This window comes from Doryrhamphus excisus, chromosome 23 (genome assembly GCF_030265055.1).
Source record: "Doryrhamphus excisus isolate RoL2022-K1 chromosome 23, RoL_Dexc_1.0, whole genome shotgun sequence".
NCBI lineage: Eukaryota > Metazoa > Chordata > Actinopteri > Syngnathiformes > Syngnathidae > Doryrhamphus > Doryrhamphus excisus.
The window spans coordinates 934,391-949,349 of NC_080488.1; the positions used below are offsets into that span (position 1 = coordinate 934,391).

The window sequence follows — 14,959 nt, forward strand, 5'->3', positions numbered from 1 at the left end:
GCGTTGGATGGTGAAATGTTGCTGTTGGCTGAGACAACTGATTCTTCTGGTGGTGGTTTAACTCCGAAGGTCCAAACTGGAGAAGCAGGGCATCAACACATATTGTTCTGGTGGTGTTTTAACTCCGAAGGTCCAAACGGGAGAAGCAGGGCATCAACACATATTGTTCTGGTGGTGGTTTAACTCTGAAGGGACAAACTGGAGAAGCAGGGCATCAACACATATTGTTCTGGTGGTGGTTTAACTCCGAAGGTCCAAACGGGAGAAGCAGGGCATCAGCGAGCGTAAAAGTGTTGATTTCATATTTCCTTCCAACAAAAGTCCCGGATCACCGGCATTGTCGGGGCAAAGTTATTGGCCGCACTCAGCTGGTCGTGCGGTGATTGGCAGGATGGGCGAGTCGTTTGTTCAAGGCCTCGGCCCTGCTTCACTCTTGTGGGAATATTTCCATTTTTCCATGAGACACACAGCAAACTAAAATGGCCTCTCGGCTTAAACACTTGGAAAAAATGACACATTGCGGGATGCTTTGTCATGCATCTCCTACATGGGTTATGTATGTGTGTGTGGGGGGGGGGGGGTGACTCAATGAGATGGCATTCATTGGTCAAAGTCGTCCTTCCTCCTGGTTTCAAACCTCCAAATCAAAGGAAGAAAGAAGTGTGAGAAAAGCTTTGCTTATTTCAAGCAAAAGCACAGGAAAACTAGTCTTTATTCTCTGAGGTTGCAGACATGTTTTGGGAAAAAAAGCTGCTTTCCAAGTGACTTGGATGAAGAACTGATCCTAGAACAGTGCAAGGTCTTTAACAGCGATGAAGCCCCATGCATTTGGTCCTGGAGTTGGAGGTTTGTGTTGTGCATTAGCAAAGCAAGAACCCGTGCTGGCAGCATTCCATGGTTCTATGCAAACAGCAAAACCGGTTTGGTGTCGATCCGGTTCCCGACGGCATCCCAGGCGTGAGCTTCCGCTGCCATCTGCAGGATGGAGAAGTGCAGTGAAAGTAGTCTCTCACCATCTTCTGTGCTTCCTTTGATGGCTTTAATTCGAGGCTTACGTCTGTCAATCATCACACGGAAGCCGCTGCAGTAATCTCGCTTCCAGACCGACCATGATAAGTGAAGCTTCACAACATGGGAAACCATGACACGTTACAGTAAAGGTACACCAAAGTACAGTACTGAATTACTACTCATTAGTTCCTCAGTAACTACATTATATTGTGTACCTCATTGTAAAATGAGATCCACGTTTCTAACATTAGAGCCCTCTCCACATGAAATAACACCCCTATATCATTGATATAGGATTCAATGTTGATAAATGGAATATGGCATAAAAATGGCTTTCTGAAGAGTTTAACATTATTGGGTTTTATTATTGGTTTCCGCCACATTGCAACGTACTCCCCTTACGAAGCCAAAAACCTACCACTTCCACACGGGATGAGAAGACTTGACTTGACGCAAGTGAGGTGATGTCATGTCAGCTAATGTCCCAATCACTGCTACCACACTTAGTGACTAAAATACTGCATAATAATCGTATTTTAATATTTGACAAACAGACCAAAGTCTACCACATAACAGGTGGTTGCCCTGCAATAAAGGCCTGTTGTTTTGGGGGTCATGTGACATCACCAAATATTAGTGACCCCTAGTGGCCTATGTAGAACACAGCACATGAAGTCCTTGCAGTGTGATTGCAAATGCTCAATGACGCAGCTAACAGATAGAACATATTCAAAGAGGATTACTTGGACTGCTTTTGGTGGAGGTGAGGAGGAACGTTGCTCCAAGCGGTGAAGATGGGGATGTCCTTGTCATGCCAGGAAGGTTGGAAGCCATCAGGACGATCAAGGGGGATACTCACTCATAAGTTTCTTCCATGTTTGCGATCTCCAGGCCGCTTGAAGGCAACATGGTCTTTGAAGAAGTTCTGTTTTGAAGCCCTTCTGTCGTAGATGTCGTTTGATGGTTATTGGGCCGCAGCCAGCGCCAGGCAAGGCCTTCATTTGGGCCGACATCATCCGTGTCTCGACAGCCAATCAGATCCTCCGGCTCCAGCTCTTGGCATAACGACTTGACTTCATGACCACATCCAACAGCAGTCAGGGATCATGGCCGCCGACAGGCCTGGCATATGTCAGCCATGCCAGCATGTCGCCAGGTTCTCTAGCCTTTAACATCAGCTGATGACGTATCAACACCAACAGAAATCACGTTTGTTCACATTTTGGTATTTAAAGGCCGTCCTGAAACTCCAGCTGAGAAACGCTAGTTTGAATTTTAATGCAGTTTTTAATTGCCTGTCCAACAAAATGTGGCTGCCGAATTTATATTCAAAGTTTTATATTTAAGTTCAGATCAAGCGGTGCATTCTTGTAGTTTTTCTTGAAGATTTTATCAATGACACCTCCCTGTGAACATCGGCATGTTTAATCTGTAAACCAACTAAGCAGGCAAATGTTAAATATACATTCCGGCCATCATCAACTAGCTTTAGAGCCATTCTACCAGTTCTTCAGTGGCCCATTCTCGAACATACACGGCACATGGACTACACTTTATCCCAGAGGACGGGGGTCAGCCAGACCACCACACAGACTCCACCAAGGCCACTGTGGAAAACACTTTTATTTCGCAGGTCACAGCAAAAGTTTGGGGCCACAAAGAAATCCAAAACACCTTCGGTTGCGTTTAGCACCTGGCGGCTCAAAGTTTGTAGGGTGGAAGCGTTGAGAGGCCTAAAGTGCTTTCATTCCAGACTGTCCCAATGTCCACTCACTTGAAGATCTTGCCCTGGTTGACGCTTTTGCCCACATGCTTGAACGCTCCCTCCCACGTGAAGTATTCCTTCACCATGGTCTTGCACTCATCGCTGGCGGGATCCAGCTTGCGCCAGTCATATGACTCGTAGTCGATTTGCCAGTCTTGGGACAGCTGGGGAGTGGAGACAAAAACAAGATGCTCTTTTCAATACCTGCTATCTGACCTCAGGTCTGTGGCAGAGCAAACGAGGAAGTGTTGCACTTGCCTTTCACCTGAGTGGGGCATTTTTTTAGTATTTATTTTAATGTGACCATGGCATGAACCAGCCTCTTAACTCACTGAACAAGAGTTGACTGGGATGAAAATGGACGAGACTTTCTCTTCCCCCGTCAGATTAAGATCACGTGCCATGTCTGGGCACTGCCTTGCCCAATGACGGGGGTAAGCGCTTGCATAGATTCAAACATTAGTCCACATGTACCTTCCTACAAAGCATACAGCCTATGTAATGTTACATTCAGTAGCCTAGCTAGTATGCTAGTGTAGCGTAGCATTATGCTTGAAGGATACAACTGCCTAATATGTGGGTAATGTGCAACTTAAGCAGGAATGCTGGCTTTCAACGTGTGTACCGTTGATGTGGAAGTATTTGCAAAAGCCAAAGATGACTGACGCCATTGTGACACCAGGAGGTTGTCAGTCGACTTACAGTGAAAGCCAGTTTCTGGCCTCTGAAGACCCACAGTCCAGAGATGGAGCTGTCATTGTTGGCACCAAACAAGAGGACGCTAGCGAAGGCATTCTTTCGGAGTTTGTCAAGGCGCTGGAACATACCTGTGGACGACAAAGAGGGCTTAGTAATTTGGTAATAGACCTAACCAGGAGTACCATCAGGTCTGTTCATAATGTGGCCACAGCATGAACCAGCCTTCATCTCATTAATCAGAGAGGACTGGGATGAATGGAGCCCAAAATTCATGTACCCCCTTTTTGATTAGGACTTTGCGCCACAAAAAGACACAGCCTTGCCAAATGCCAGGGGACGGCCTACAGGCTGAGGGACACAAATGGAACAAACCTTGTGAATGTCTCGGCATGTAACACCAGAAGTCACATCTACTCACCGCTGATGAGGTTGCAGCTTTTAAAGACTTCTGTAAGCTCTTCTGGGTATTTGTACTGGCAATACCAGATGGAGTACCCCTCGGGGTCAAACTGTTCCCAGAAATGAGGAATGGCTACTTTTTCTGTGTCCTCGTTGGAGTACTTTCTCTTGAAGTCGTCCATGACAAACGTGCTGCAGGAGAGGAAATAAGGCGTTCATCAGCATGTGGCCTACAGGTCAAGCGGGCATCTTCTAGTTGGATTCCAATGTGACCACCGCATGAACCAGCCTGGAACTCACTGAACCAGAGACAACTGGGATGAATGTGGACTCATTTGCTCTTCCCCCGTCTGATTAAGACTGTGTCACAACAGACGCTGCCTTGCCCAATGACAGGGGACAATTAGAATTTGGACCCCCTGGTTGATTAGAGTTACCCACTAATCCTGACACGTCTTGAATCATTGAGAAAATGAAGAATGTGAAGATCCAAATGTGAGGGTTTTTTCCTACCTCTTTGGTAACTCTGCAAAGGGGTCCTTGGCTTTGGGCTCGGCGGCCAAAACAGCATCACAGTCATCCATCTCTTCCTCGGGTTCAGGTTTCTTCTCCTCCTTTTTCTTCTCTTTCTTCTCCTGAGGCTTGGGCTCCTTTGCAGCCTTGTCTTTCTTGGCAGGTGCCTCTTTCTTGGGCTGCATCTCTGCAAACTTCTTGGCTAAAAGAACAGCACAACAGTTACATTTTCCCACGGTCCAAGACACAATAAAGACTTTAAGGCTACTTTGAGCGTCCTTAAGATACTCCATGTCTATTGTACATGATAGTTTCACTTCCAATGTGACCACCGCATGAACCAGCCTGGAACTCACTGAACCAGAGATGACTGGGATGAATGTGGACTCATGTTTGCTCTTCCCCCCGTATGATTAAGACCGTGTCACAACGGGCACTGCCTTGCCAATGACAGGGGACAACCATTTACCCCAAATGTACCACGGTCATTTCATCTAAAATTCAAAAGGTGGCCTTGCCTGTGCAGACAAAGTGGCTTCTTCACTCACCATCAAACTGGGCCATTTTTTCACACAGTTTGACCTCCCCGAGGACAGCCTTGAACTGGGGCTGGTTGACACAGGTGAGGAACCAACGGGTGACATTGGTGTAAGGCTGGCGGAAAGATGGCTCAAGGACCTGGACGGCAAAAACAGAGCTGGTGCATCACCCAGCTGAAAAGGTTCAGGGAAGCAAACGTTGGACTTGATGGCCAACCTGCTTGAAGAGCCACAGCATGGAGCAGGCCACGGTGATGTCGGCAAGGGTCACACGCTCACCCACCAGGAAGGTGCGAGTGTTCAGGTGCTGGTTGAGGACCGTGAGCACCTTCTTCACATCCTCCTTTGCCTGCTCTGTGGCCTTAGACACACCCACACGGAAGAAGCGTGAATTCAATCTGGTATGTTTTACTAAAATGTTACATTAAGCCATTTACCTGCTTGTTGAACTGCATGATTCCAAGAGTGGGGAACACCCATGTGCTCGCTGGGGGGACGATCTCAGAGTCAGCAAAGCTCACCCACTGCAGCACCTGAGCCACAGCTTGGGGGGTGGCACCACGCACGGCATCATTGCTCACTGCATTTTAGAGGGACAACGTTATTACAAACATGCAACGCTTTAATATATGCGCATGGAATAAAAACTAAATTTCCTGAACACCAGTGATGCCGCCATCAGGGTTTTATACTGCAGACACGCATCGTCCATACTAGAACCCGACCGATATATCGGGGGGGCCGAATATCACATATCAGATTAATCAATAGCGGCGAAAATGGAGACGGTATTTTTAGGAGACTGTTGCTCCTTTTCTCTCTCTTGGAGCTGCTCCTGTGGGTATCCCCCCCCCCAGACACAAGCAGGTCTCAAGACACCTAGCATACACTACACAGCCTCCCACTTCACTTCCATGCAGGAGTGACAGGGGCTCATACGTTAACACTAAAGTTCATGTCTTCATTCTTATCATTTTGAAATGTTCCAAGTAGTCAATTTAATTGTCACATGATATGTTGCATGTTTTGGAATCGTACCATAACATGTAATTTAGTGCCTTGTATTAAGTTTAACAATCAGAGCATCCCTACAGGAAACTGCTGCATTAAATCAACAACAGCGGACATCTACTCACAGTAGTGGGCAATGGCGTTGCTCTCAAACAGACAGAACCCGTCGTCTCCCTGGTAGGCTGGTACCTATTCAGTTTAGAGCACAACTCAGTCAAACCAGTTGGTGGTTTACAAGCTCTGGTTCTGTGAAGATGAGAAGGCGCTAACCTTGCCCAGGGGAAAGTTGTTGAGGAAGGCAGGGGTGCGGTTCGTCTGCCCGAAGGTAAAGGCAGGGGCGCTGCTGGCCACTTTGAGGTGAGCGCCACTGTACTGAGCAGCAATCTGAGCCTTGAAGGCCCGCCAGTTCTCTGGAAACGTGTACAGAGTCTAGAAACGGGGGTCATATCGAAAGTGATCATCAGATCTTGTGCATGCGTGACTCAACAAAATCCATCACCAGAGAAGCATCACCTCAGTGGATCAGTAGCAATCATTAAAAGGCTATGTAGTCTTCTACTTGTATCCGAAAGAAGTAACCATTTAGCCACAATTTCACATTCATTGATTTAAAAACAACCTCGAAAAGACAGCTGGCACTCACGTGTCACCATGCCCATTTGTGCTAACTAGCAATCAAGACAAAAAAAACTTTACTTCAGTGGAAAAAACACAGGCAAACGTTGAAACTTTACATCGCCAGCGCCGCCATTTCAAGGAAGCCCCAATGACAATGTTTTCGGTGAATTAACATGGCTAACGTGGCATAAGTCAGTGGGCGTCATTCACTTTGAATGCTACGTCAGTGTAGCCGTCGGTTAACGATTGTTACAATACTCGCGAAATGATTTACGTGGCAAATATACTCAAATACCATAGCGGGAGAGCGCCAACGTAGAGACTGCGTTAAGTTGTGCCGTGTAACTGAAACGATGACTATGATTTAGGACGGATAGTGCAGATGAAGTCCACAAAAAGTAACATTCTGGGCCACTCCATCTTACTCACCCCTGCCGCCATCTTCAGGACGAGAGAAAGAAAGAACGACGGCGCGGCTTGATGACGTATTTACGTCACGTGACGTGCCCTTTCACCAGGAATGTCCATTATACCGCATTGATCTAAATATCAAAATTGGGGAAACTTCTTAAAATAATTACTCATATTATTATGAAGTGAAATTTAAAGACAATTTATCTGTCAATATGTGTATGTAAAAATAAGGGACATTATCTAGAAAACTCCCTAGGCTAACTCCCGTTTAATCTCCATCACTCATCACCCACTGGAACAAAACATGACCCACAAGTGGACACTAGATGGCAGTCAAAGCACATTTTATAAACCTATTTTCAAATGACTTTTATTACATGAAGAACAGCCAGGAATTTGTTTAAATCGACGTTAAAGGAGGGGGAATGTGCAAGAAAATATTCTATACTACTATTATATGCATTCTGGAGTTTCCTAGAGTAAACGGGAGCTCTGACAGGCATGTTATATACGGTCATTACAGGAACATGCACTAGTTATGTCAGCTAATCATAGCAATTTGGCAGAACAACATTGATCATATATATTCATACACGTATGCAGGATCAATCATGATTGTGAACATTTTATTTTTCTGTGTACAATCTGTTGTTAAACCACGACTGGTCACATGTCCGCTGGTGGCAGGCGGTGGTTTGGTTTTAAAAAAATAAACAAGTCTAAAATGAGCAAGTTAATACAAAGCCACCTAAGGAGCACAGACATAACACGACCATTTTATTATGTTGAACGTCACAACAATCAAACAATACAGAGTTGAAAAACATACCTGAAAACTATAAGTGAGTCATCACAGCGATCACATGGTATAGATGTCAAGTCACCAGAATTGCCCACGTAAAAAAAACAACACAAAAATGTAAATAAAAAAAATGTAATAATTCTGTGAGGTGCAACCCACACTGAGACAGGCTAGTAAATGTACTTCCATACAAAACAGATTACGTTTGTATCCTCCAAGGCTGATCAGCTCACAAGGCCTGGACAAATAGACAGGTCATTAGTATTTATTCAAAGTAATAGCAATAGGGAAAACGTATATTATTAGAAACTTAATCTGGAGTACAGTCATACTCACCTAGATAGTCATCCATGAGAGATCCAATAGCAAACTGGGGTGGGGGGGTAAAAATGTATATTGTACTGTGAGTCACACGCAAATACAATGCAAATGAAGTATGCCAACACACACAAAAGTACCTACAATGTCATTTTTGTCCACTCGAGTTCCCACAATCTTAAGCCTGATCTCATCATCTTGCTGGATTACAATGTCCTAAAAGGAAAAGAACTTTTATTCCAAACAAAGCTTGGACGTTGTCCAAAGTGCAGCCCGCGAGAGGAATACAATCACAACATGAAAACATCTAAAAAGAAAAAGTGGCCATTTTACAAGAACAATGTAAGATTAGATCAGGAAAAATTAACATAAATAAACAATATAGTGTATTACTAAAGAAAGATGTACTACTATCAGGAAGAATAGTAAAGTTGGAAAGTTAGATTGGAGAAATAGTTATAACATAGGTATAAAGCATAATATTACCACAAAAAAATTAAAAAGATTATTTAAAAAAAAAAAAGAAAAAAACCATCAAAAATGGTGAGAAAAAACACAGAGTCAAGTCAAATAATTTTGCACCTACATCACAAAGCTGAGATGCAGTTGTCTCTCTATATATGCGTACATGATGAGCATACCTACACTAAATATCAAAGTGGACTTGCATCCTCTCATTTCCACTATGCGGCCCTCGCTGCAAAAGGTCTGGACACCGCTGGACTCACGCTAAGCTGCTATGTGTTGCTATGTGACATTAATGCACCCGGGAAGGCCGCTCTGCTAATGCTTAACGTGACCAAAATACTGTAAGTATTACTACCATGAATGTACCCGTTACTACATGTTGGAGGTGTTTTAATAGCGGCCAGTCTCGGTGGAATTCCATTCCATGACCTGCAGTCATCACCTGCCACTTTTTATCTTCTTTTTATAACGTTAGCATGCACAGAAAAGAGAGAGACGTGTGTTCATGTCTTACATAAGGATTGTGGATGATGGGCAACACCCCACCCTCCCCCCTCCCCCCAACATTGTGGTGATTTATGGTGTTTTGAGTTTGTAAGGCTCCTCCAGCCGAGTGTAGAGTGCAGCTGGCGTGTATGTATACAAACACTGCTATGCCCATGCTGCGCTGCGCTGCGCTGCGCTGCGCTCACCGTCCCTTTCCCTTTGTGGAGCTAGTCTTGTTTTCATGTTGTACATAAATGTGTGACTTTAGTTTGGAATTGTATCCCCCCCCCCCCAACCCCCCTTTCTCTCTTACCTCATCCACTGTCTTATAACACGGCGGGTTAGAGTTGGGATCAAACTCCATTTCTGAGGGGATGGACTGGAAACAGAGCTTGTTTAGCGTGGGACAGCGTTTATGCAAACTGGGTCTCACGTTTAGACTGAAAGCCGACTCACATGACGGGAGATGAAACAAGACATGGGTCCAATTTCTGTGAACAAACCAACCTGCAACACACACACACACACACACAAGAATTTTACACTTTAGCACCCTGATCACACAAGAAAACCTGTTTCTGAACATGACCCACATGTGTCCGTGCAAGACACCGCACAGCCAACACAGCTGGTATTCCCAACAAATGCACCAACTCATAGTAATGGTAGAAGACACTGACTGATCTGACCTTATTAACTTGAGTCACGACCGCATCCACCACTTCCCCTTTAAACGGCCGGAACACGATGGCCTTGTATTTGACTGGATACAAAACGAAACCTCTGCCCGGCTGCATCACACCTGCACCGATGTTGTCGATGGTGGTCACTGCGATGACAAAGCCATACCTGCAAGACAGGCAGACACAAAGGGGGCCCTTCAAGTGTGCACCGCATGGAAGGCAACTTGGCTGCAACCAGCAGAGCCGTGCATGGGGTCAGAGTGCACAGACGGGACAGGAAATCCCCCCCCAGTGTACCGTGTGTGTGTGTGTGTTTGTGTGTTGACTTTTGTGGTTGAATTCTCTTGTGCAAGGAGGACGATGCGTGGAAGTCGCTATTTCTGCATTTGTTTGCCTCTGTTTTTTTTTTCCAATTGTTGCGCAAGATGGCAGATGGTGGGAGGAGCGTCGCTGTCATGACGCTATTGCAACACTGCGCGTCTGCATGCGTTTGTGCGTGAGTCAGTTGAATGTGGGGATTATTTCTAACCTTTGCGTTTATTGCTGCTGTGCCGATTCGTTGCCGTCATGCCCAGCTGGACGCGGATTGGCTCAAGCACGAGTTTTCAAATTTTGAGGTGTCAGAACACCGCAGACATTTTTTTAACCCTCAAAATGAGAGCTCGCCCTCGGCCGCCTCTGTGTGGAGTTTGCATGTTCTCCACGTGCACGCGTGGGTTTTCTCCGGGTACTCCGGTTTCCTCCCACATTGCAAAAACATGCTAGGTTAATTAGCGACTCCAAATTATGCATAGGTTATGAATGTGAGTGTGAATGGTTGTTTGTTTATATGTGCCCTGTGATTGGCTGGCCATTAACCTCTGGCCCAAAAACAGCTGGGATAGGCTCCGGCACCAGCGACCCTCGTGAGGATAAGCAGTAGAAAATGAATGAATGAAAGCAAAACAATTTTAAGAATTGTATTATTAAAATATAGTAATAGCTTCATGTTATTTGAACATGCATCAAGTTACAATTAAATTAAATTAAATTAATTCACATGTACAAGAAGTAGGAAGAAGCAAAGATGATTAAAGCCCCCTCACCTGTTAGGAAACTTTTACAATCTGTTACATTTGTTCACTTACCCCCATATATATATATATATAAAATATACATTTGTAATGAATTGATATGCATATGTACTGTTTAAATAGAAAACCTGTTAATCATAAACCAAAATCCCCAAGCTATTTTTTCAGTTGATATGACTATGTTTCTTTTGCTGGTGTTCTTTTAACTGACTTTAATTTGATTGAGCCACATGAGGGAAAACGAAACTAAAATGAATGCATTTAAAGTGATTGGCGGGCTGAATGTAAAGTTATGTCCATCTAGCTAAAGTGTCCATTCTTAGTGTCCGAGACCCCCCCCCACCCCCCAAGACCACCCCAGGGGGGACAGAACGGCACCCAGGACACACATGAGGCGTTCACGTCCATCTACTCACTTCCCGGTGCAAGTCCCCTCCACCTCAGTGAACAGCTTCTGCTTGACGCTATTTAGAAGGTTGGGGCCAAAGTACCTCGGATGAAGTAAAATTTCATGTTCCAGAGATATCTGGGGACATGAAAAAGGCAAGACACAAGATATGTGGATTTGGGGTTAATGTAGGTATTGTCCAACAATACACGTTGTGAGCGTACATTACAGCACTGAACGTTGGTGGCAACAAAGGGCCAACATTCAAACAAAAGCAAATCCAATTGGTAAAAGAGCATGAAAACAACTTACATGATAAAACATTCCCTTGCTCTGTGTGCTCAATCGGTTCTCGCTTAAAATATTACCGTGAAATAACTGAACTATGTCTTTTTTTTAAATTTTTTCTACCAAAGTGCTCGTATGAAGCAATGCCAGTCTGAACTGGTGGACGTTGATCGGAGCAACTTCCGTTTTCCCTGAATTATGCCTTCCAGGGAGTGGAGTGTGAATGAATGGCGTGTTTAGTGTAACGTTAGGCGACGTGGAACGACGCCGCATCGTTAAATTAACAACCTAAATCATCACAAAACATGAACGATTGTATATCGCGCCACAAATATGTTATATTTTCTGTAAAGTGCTTTGTGTTTTGACGGAAACGACACCTAGCGGCGCGGAGGGTAATTAAAAAGCGCCCTATTAGGGCGAGCTACTTCCTGAAATGCTGCCGTATTTTGCTACATGGTGCTGCAAAACGAGAAGCAGATGCACCGTAAAGCAACATAGGGCGGTATAATTCGTCGCGTGAAATAGACGTCAGAGGGTCGCTGGGTGCTTTCGGGGCGGACCCACAATACTGTACTCCGATTGGGTACTGAAAACGAAACCGCTCTGACCATACAGCCGGAGTCGCCGATGTGAGATGACCAGAAGTAAACTACATGCTTGAATATAGTATCTTTAACGTTGGCCTACTTCCTCAAACATCCTGGCGCTACAAAAACAATTTCTAATGGCGAGTGTCTTCGTTCGGAGGTTCTTTCTGGCGTCCACTCACCTTGTACGTTCTTCATTGGTTGTGGTGCGTTTGAGTGTCTGTTGTAACCGCGCACGGTTCCCGGCAGACGTCCCCGCGTTCGAGGGGCTTGGTCCCGGCCAAGCGGGTTGAGGAGACGGCGTGGGCCAGACTTTTCTCCAGCGACCCCCCGGAAACAATCAGCCGCTATCCGGTGCCTCCCAAGAAAGACCTGCCGTATGACATCGTGGAGCTGATGGAGGAAGTGGAGTCCAAGGTAGGCGTACAAAGTCAGCCATTGTGCGAACGCGTAACAAAACAAAAACACAAGTGTGTGGTTGCGTCATGTTTGTTGACAGGGCGGCTTCCTTCCCAACGTGTTCAAAGTCCTCTCTCACAGACCTGCGGAGTTTCGAGCCTTCTTCTCCTACTACAATGAACTTATGAACAAGGAGACAGGTGGGTTGCATTTCTAGTCCAGGATGCAAAGGCATAGCACACAGATATAATAAAAATATATACATAAGTTAGGCTTTTCTTACATGTGAATCAGAGTACTGGAGATTTTACCCCGGACTGATCGCCAGCCAATCACAGGGCACATATAGACAAACAACCATTCACACTCACATTCATACCTATGGACAATTTGGAGTCGCTAATTAACCTAGCATGTTTTTGGAATTGGGGAGGAAGCCGGAGTACCCGGAGAAAACCCACACACGCACGGGGAGAACATGCAAACTCCACACAGAGATGGCCGAGGGTGGGGAAAGACAAAATAAGAAGCCAAAAAGTTACCACTTCCACACAACATAGGAGGAGACCTCATTCATTCGTTCATTTTCTACCGCTTTTCCTCATGAGGGTCGCGGCAGGTGCTGGAGCCTATCCCAGCTGTCTTCGGCTGAGAGACTGATCGCCAGCCAATCACAGGGCACATATAGACAAACAACCATTCACACTCACATTCATACCTATGGACAATTTGGAGTCGCTAATTAACCTAGCATGTTTTTGGAATTGGGGAGGAAGCCGGAGTACCCGGAGAAAACCCACACATGCACGGGGAGAACATGCAAACTCCACACAGAGATGGCCGAGGGTGGGAAAAGACAAAATAAGAAGCCAAAAAGTTACCACTTCCACACAACATAGGAGGAGACCTCATTCATTCGTTCATTTTCTACCGCTTTTCCTCACGAGGGTCGCGGCAGGTGCTGGAGCCTATACCAGCTGTCTTCGGGCGAGAGGCGGGGTACACCCTGGACTGGTGGCCAGCCAATCACAAGGCACATATAGACAAACAACCATTCACACTCACATTCATACCTATGGACAATTTGGGTGGGATTGAACTCGGGTGTCCGCCTTGGACCGGATGGAATTCCCTGCCTGGAATCAACCCCGCATGGCCTGTGTTGTCTTTGCAGGCAGACTAACCAAGGCGGATCGGGAGCTGATCGTGGTGGCCACCAGCATACACAACAAGTGTCTTTACTGCGTGGTGTCCCACGGCGCGCTGCACCGCATCTACTCCAAGAACCCCACGCTCTCGGACCAGGTACGGCGCGCCGGTTGCTACTTCCCGCTCAGCTGCTTGTGTGTCGGGTTTGGCAAAATGAAACCTGCAGACATCACAATATCCTCACGACGTCTGACCCAGGTCGTCATCAACTACGAGAACGCGGAGCTGCAACCCAGAGAGCGCGCCATGCTGGACTTCGCCATGGCCGTGTGCCGCGCCGACACCATCACAGAGCAGCACTTCCGGTCACTAGAGGACGCGGGATTTGACCGTGAGGACGCCTGGGACATCGCCGCCATCGCCGCCTTCTTCGCCATGTCGAACCGACTCGCCCACCTCACCGACATGCGACCCAATGTGGAGTTTTATAAGATGGGGCGCGTACCGCGGGACAAGAGCAAGGATGGTGGCGAGTGACGTGATGGCCAAGATTTTATCACTCGGTGAAGCGAGGCCTTTGTTGTCGAAATGTCAATCAATGTTCAAATACTTAGTATATTTTACCTCCAATAGTGGAATATTTGAAATGATTATTTTTTGTCATTAATAAAGTCATAGAAAGTTTGAAAGCTGTGCTGATTCTTCCTGTGGACCCATGGAGGAACTATTTGCCAACACTAGAGGGCAGCAGAGTATCATACTGCAATGTATATGTAAAAAAACAAACAAGCTCACCATGATACAGTACACTATTCTTAAGTGTAATATACCAACTTTACTGGTCTGATGAGCTCATTCAAAAGACATCACTATAAGTAAAATGTTCCATGCATACTAAACATTGTTAAAAATACACAAAGAATAAAACCCAAACGGCTCCATGATGTCAACATTTCATGTCATCTTGACTCCCGGTGGAGTCTTTGCCTTTTTACACTGATGGCTAAATCAATAGGACTTTATCTTTGCTCTTTGTCTAAGCTGACATGAAGTCCAACGGGGCTTGATAAGGAGGAGATGGAAAGTGCTGAGGGTCAAAAGACAGGATGGAATCCATGCGATCCATGCCGGAGGTTTTAGCCCTGACTCCTATGTTATGTAATTATCCATACCGTCATTGTGCATACAATAACAACAATAACCAAAATTTCCCGTTTGGAATTTGCAGGAGAGCACCAAACATGGGACGTTGAAAGGTGGAGAGCACCAAACATTGGACGTTGAAAGGTGGAGAGCACCAAACATGAGACGTTGAAAGGTGGAGAGCACCAAACATGGGACGTTGA

General features: G+C 45.7%; 3 protein-coding genes across 4 annotated transcripts; 1 reads left to right on the plus strand and 2 right to left on the minus strand.

Annotated features, from left to right (window-relative positions):
• Positions 1–2,616: 2,616 nt before the first annotated feature.
• eef1g (eukaryotic translation elongation factor 1 gamma) lies at positions 2,617–7,070 on the minus strand. 2 transcript variants are annotated; one of them, XM_058063750.1, is made up of 10 exons: positions 6,985–7,070; positions 6,208–6,366; positions 6,063–6,126; positions 5,364–5,506; positions 5,144–5,287; positions 4,936–5,065; positions 4,388–4,589; positions 3,894–4,066; positions 3,479–3,603; positions 2,617–2,940 (listed from the first exon to the last, which is right to left on the minus strand). In XM_058063750.1, the coding sequence occupies exons 1-10, from the start codon at positions 6,994–6,996 to the stop codon at positions 2,782–2,784; spliced, it is 1,311 nt and encodes a 436-aa protein (XP_057919733.1). In that variant the 5' UTR covers positions 6,997–7,070; the 3' UTR covers positions 2,617–2,781. The 2 variants fall into 2 exon arrangements, with proteins under 2 accessions (XP_057919733.1, XP_057919734.1); XM_058063751.1 differs by lacking the exon at positions 6,985–7,070 and adding an exon at positions 6,851–6,969.
• Positions 7,071–7,353: 283 nt separating this feature from the next.
• polr2g (RNA polymerase II subunit G) lies at positions 7,354–11,747 on the minus strand. The gene is made up of 8 exons (XM_058063753.1): positions 11,500–11,747; positions 11,216–11,325; positions 9,733–9,892; positions 9,500–9,550; positions 9,357–9,422; positions 8,234–8,305; positions 8,108–8,141; positions 7,354–8,009 (listed from the first exon to the last, which is right to left on the minus strand). Exons 1-8 carry the CDS (start codon positions 11,509–11,511, stop codon positions 7,996–7,998), a joined length of 519 nt encoding a protein of 172 aa, XP_057919736.1. The 5' UTR covers positions 11,512–11,747; the 3' UTR covers positions 7,354–7,995.
• A 267-nt stretch (positions 11,748–12,014) lies between these two features.
• Positions 12,015–14,302, plus strand: si:ch211-175m2.5 (uncharacterized protein LOC568697 homolog). The gene is made up of 5 exons (XM_058063752.1): positions 12,015–12,250; positions 12,315–12,482; positions 12,565–12,664; positions 13,639–13,769; positions 13,872–14,302. Exons 1-5 carry the CDS (start codon positions 12,203–12,205, stop codon positions 14,148–14,150), a joined length of 726 nt encoding a protein of 241 aa, XP_057919735.1. The 5' UTR covers positions 12,015–12,202; the 3' UTR covers positions 14,151–14,302.
• Positions 14,303–14,959: the final 657 nt, after the last annotated feature.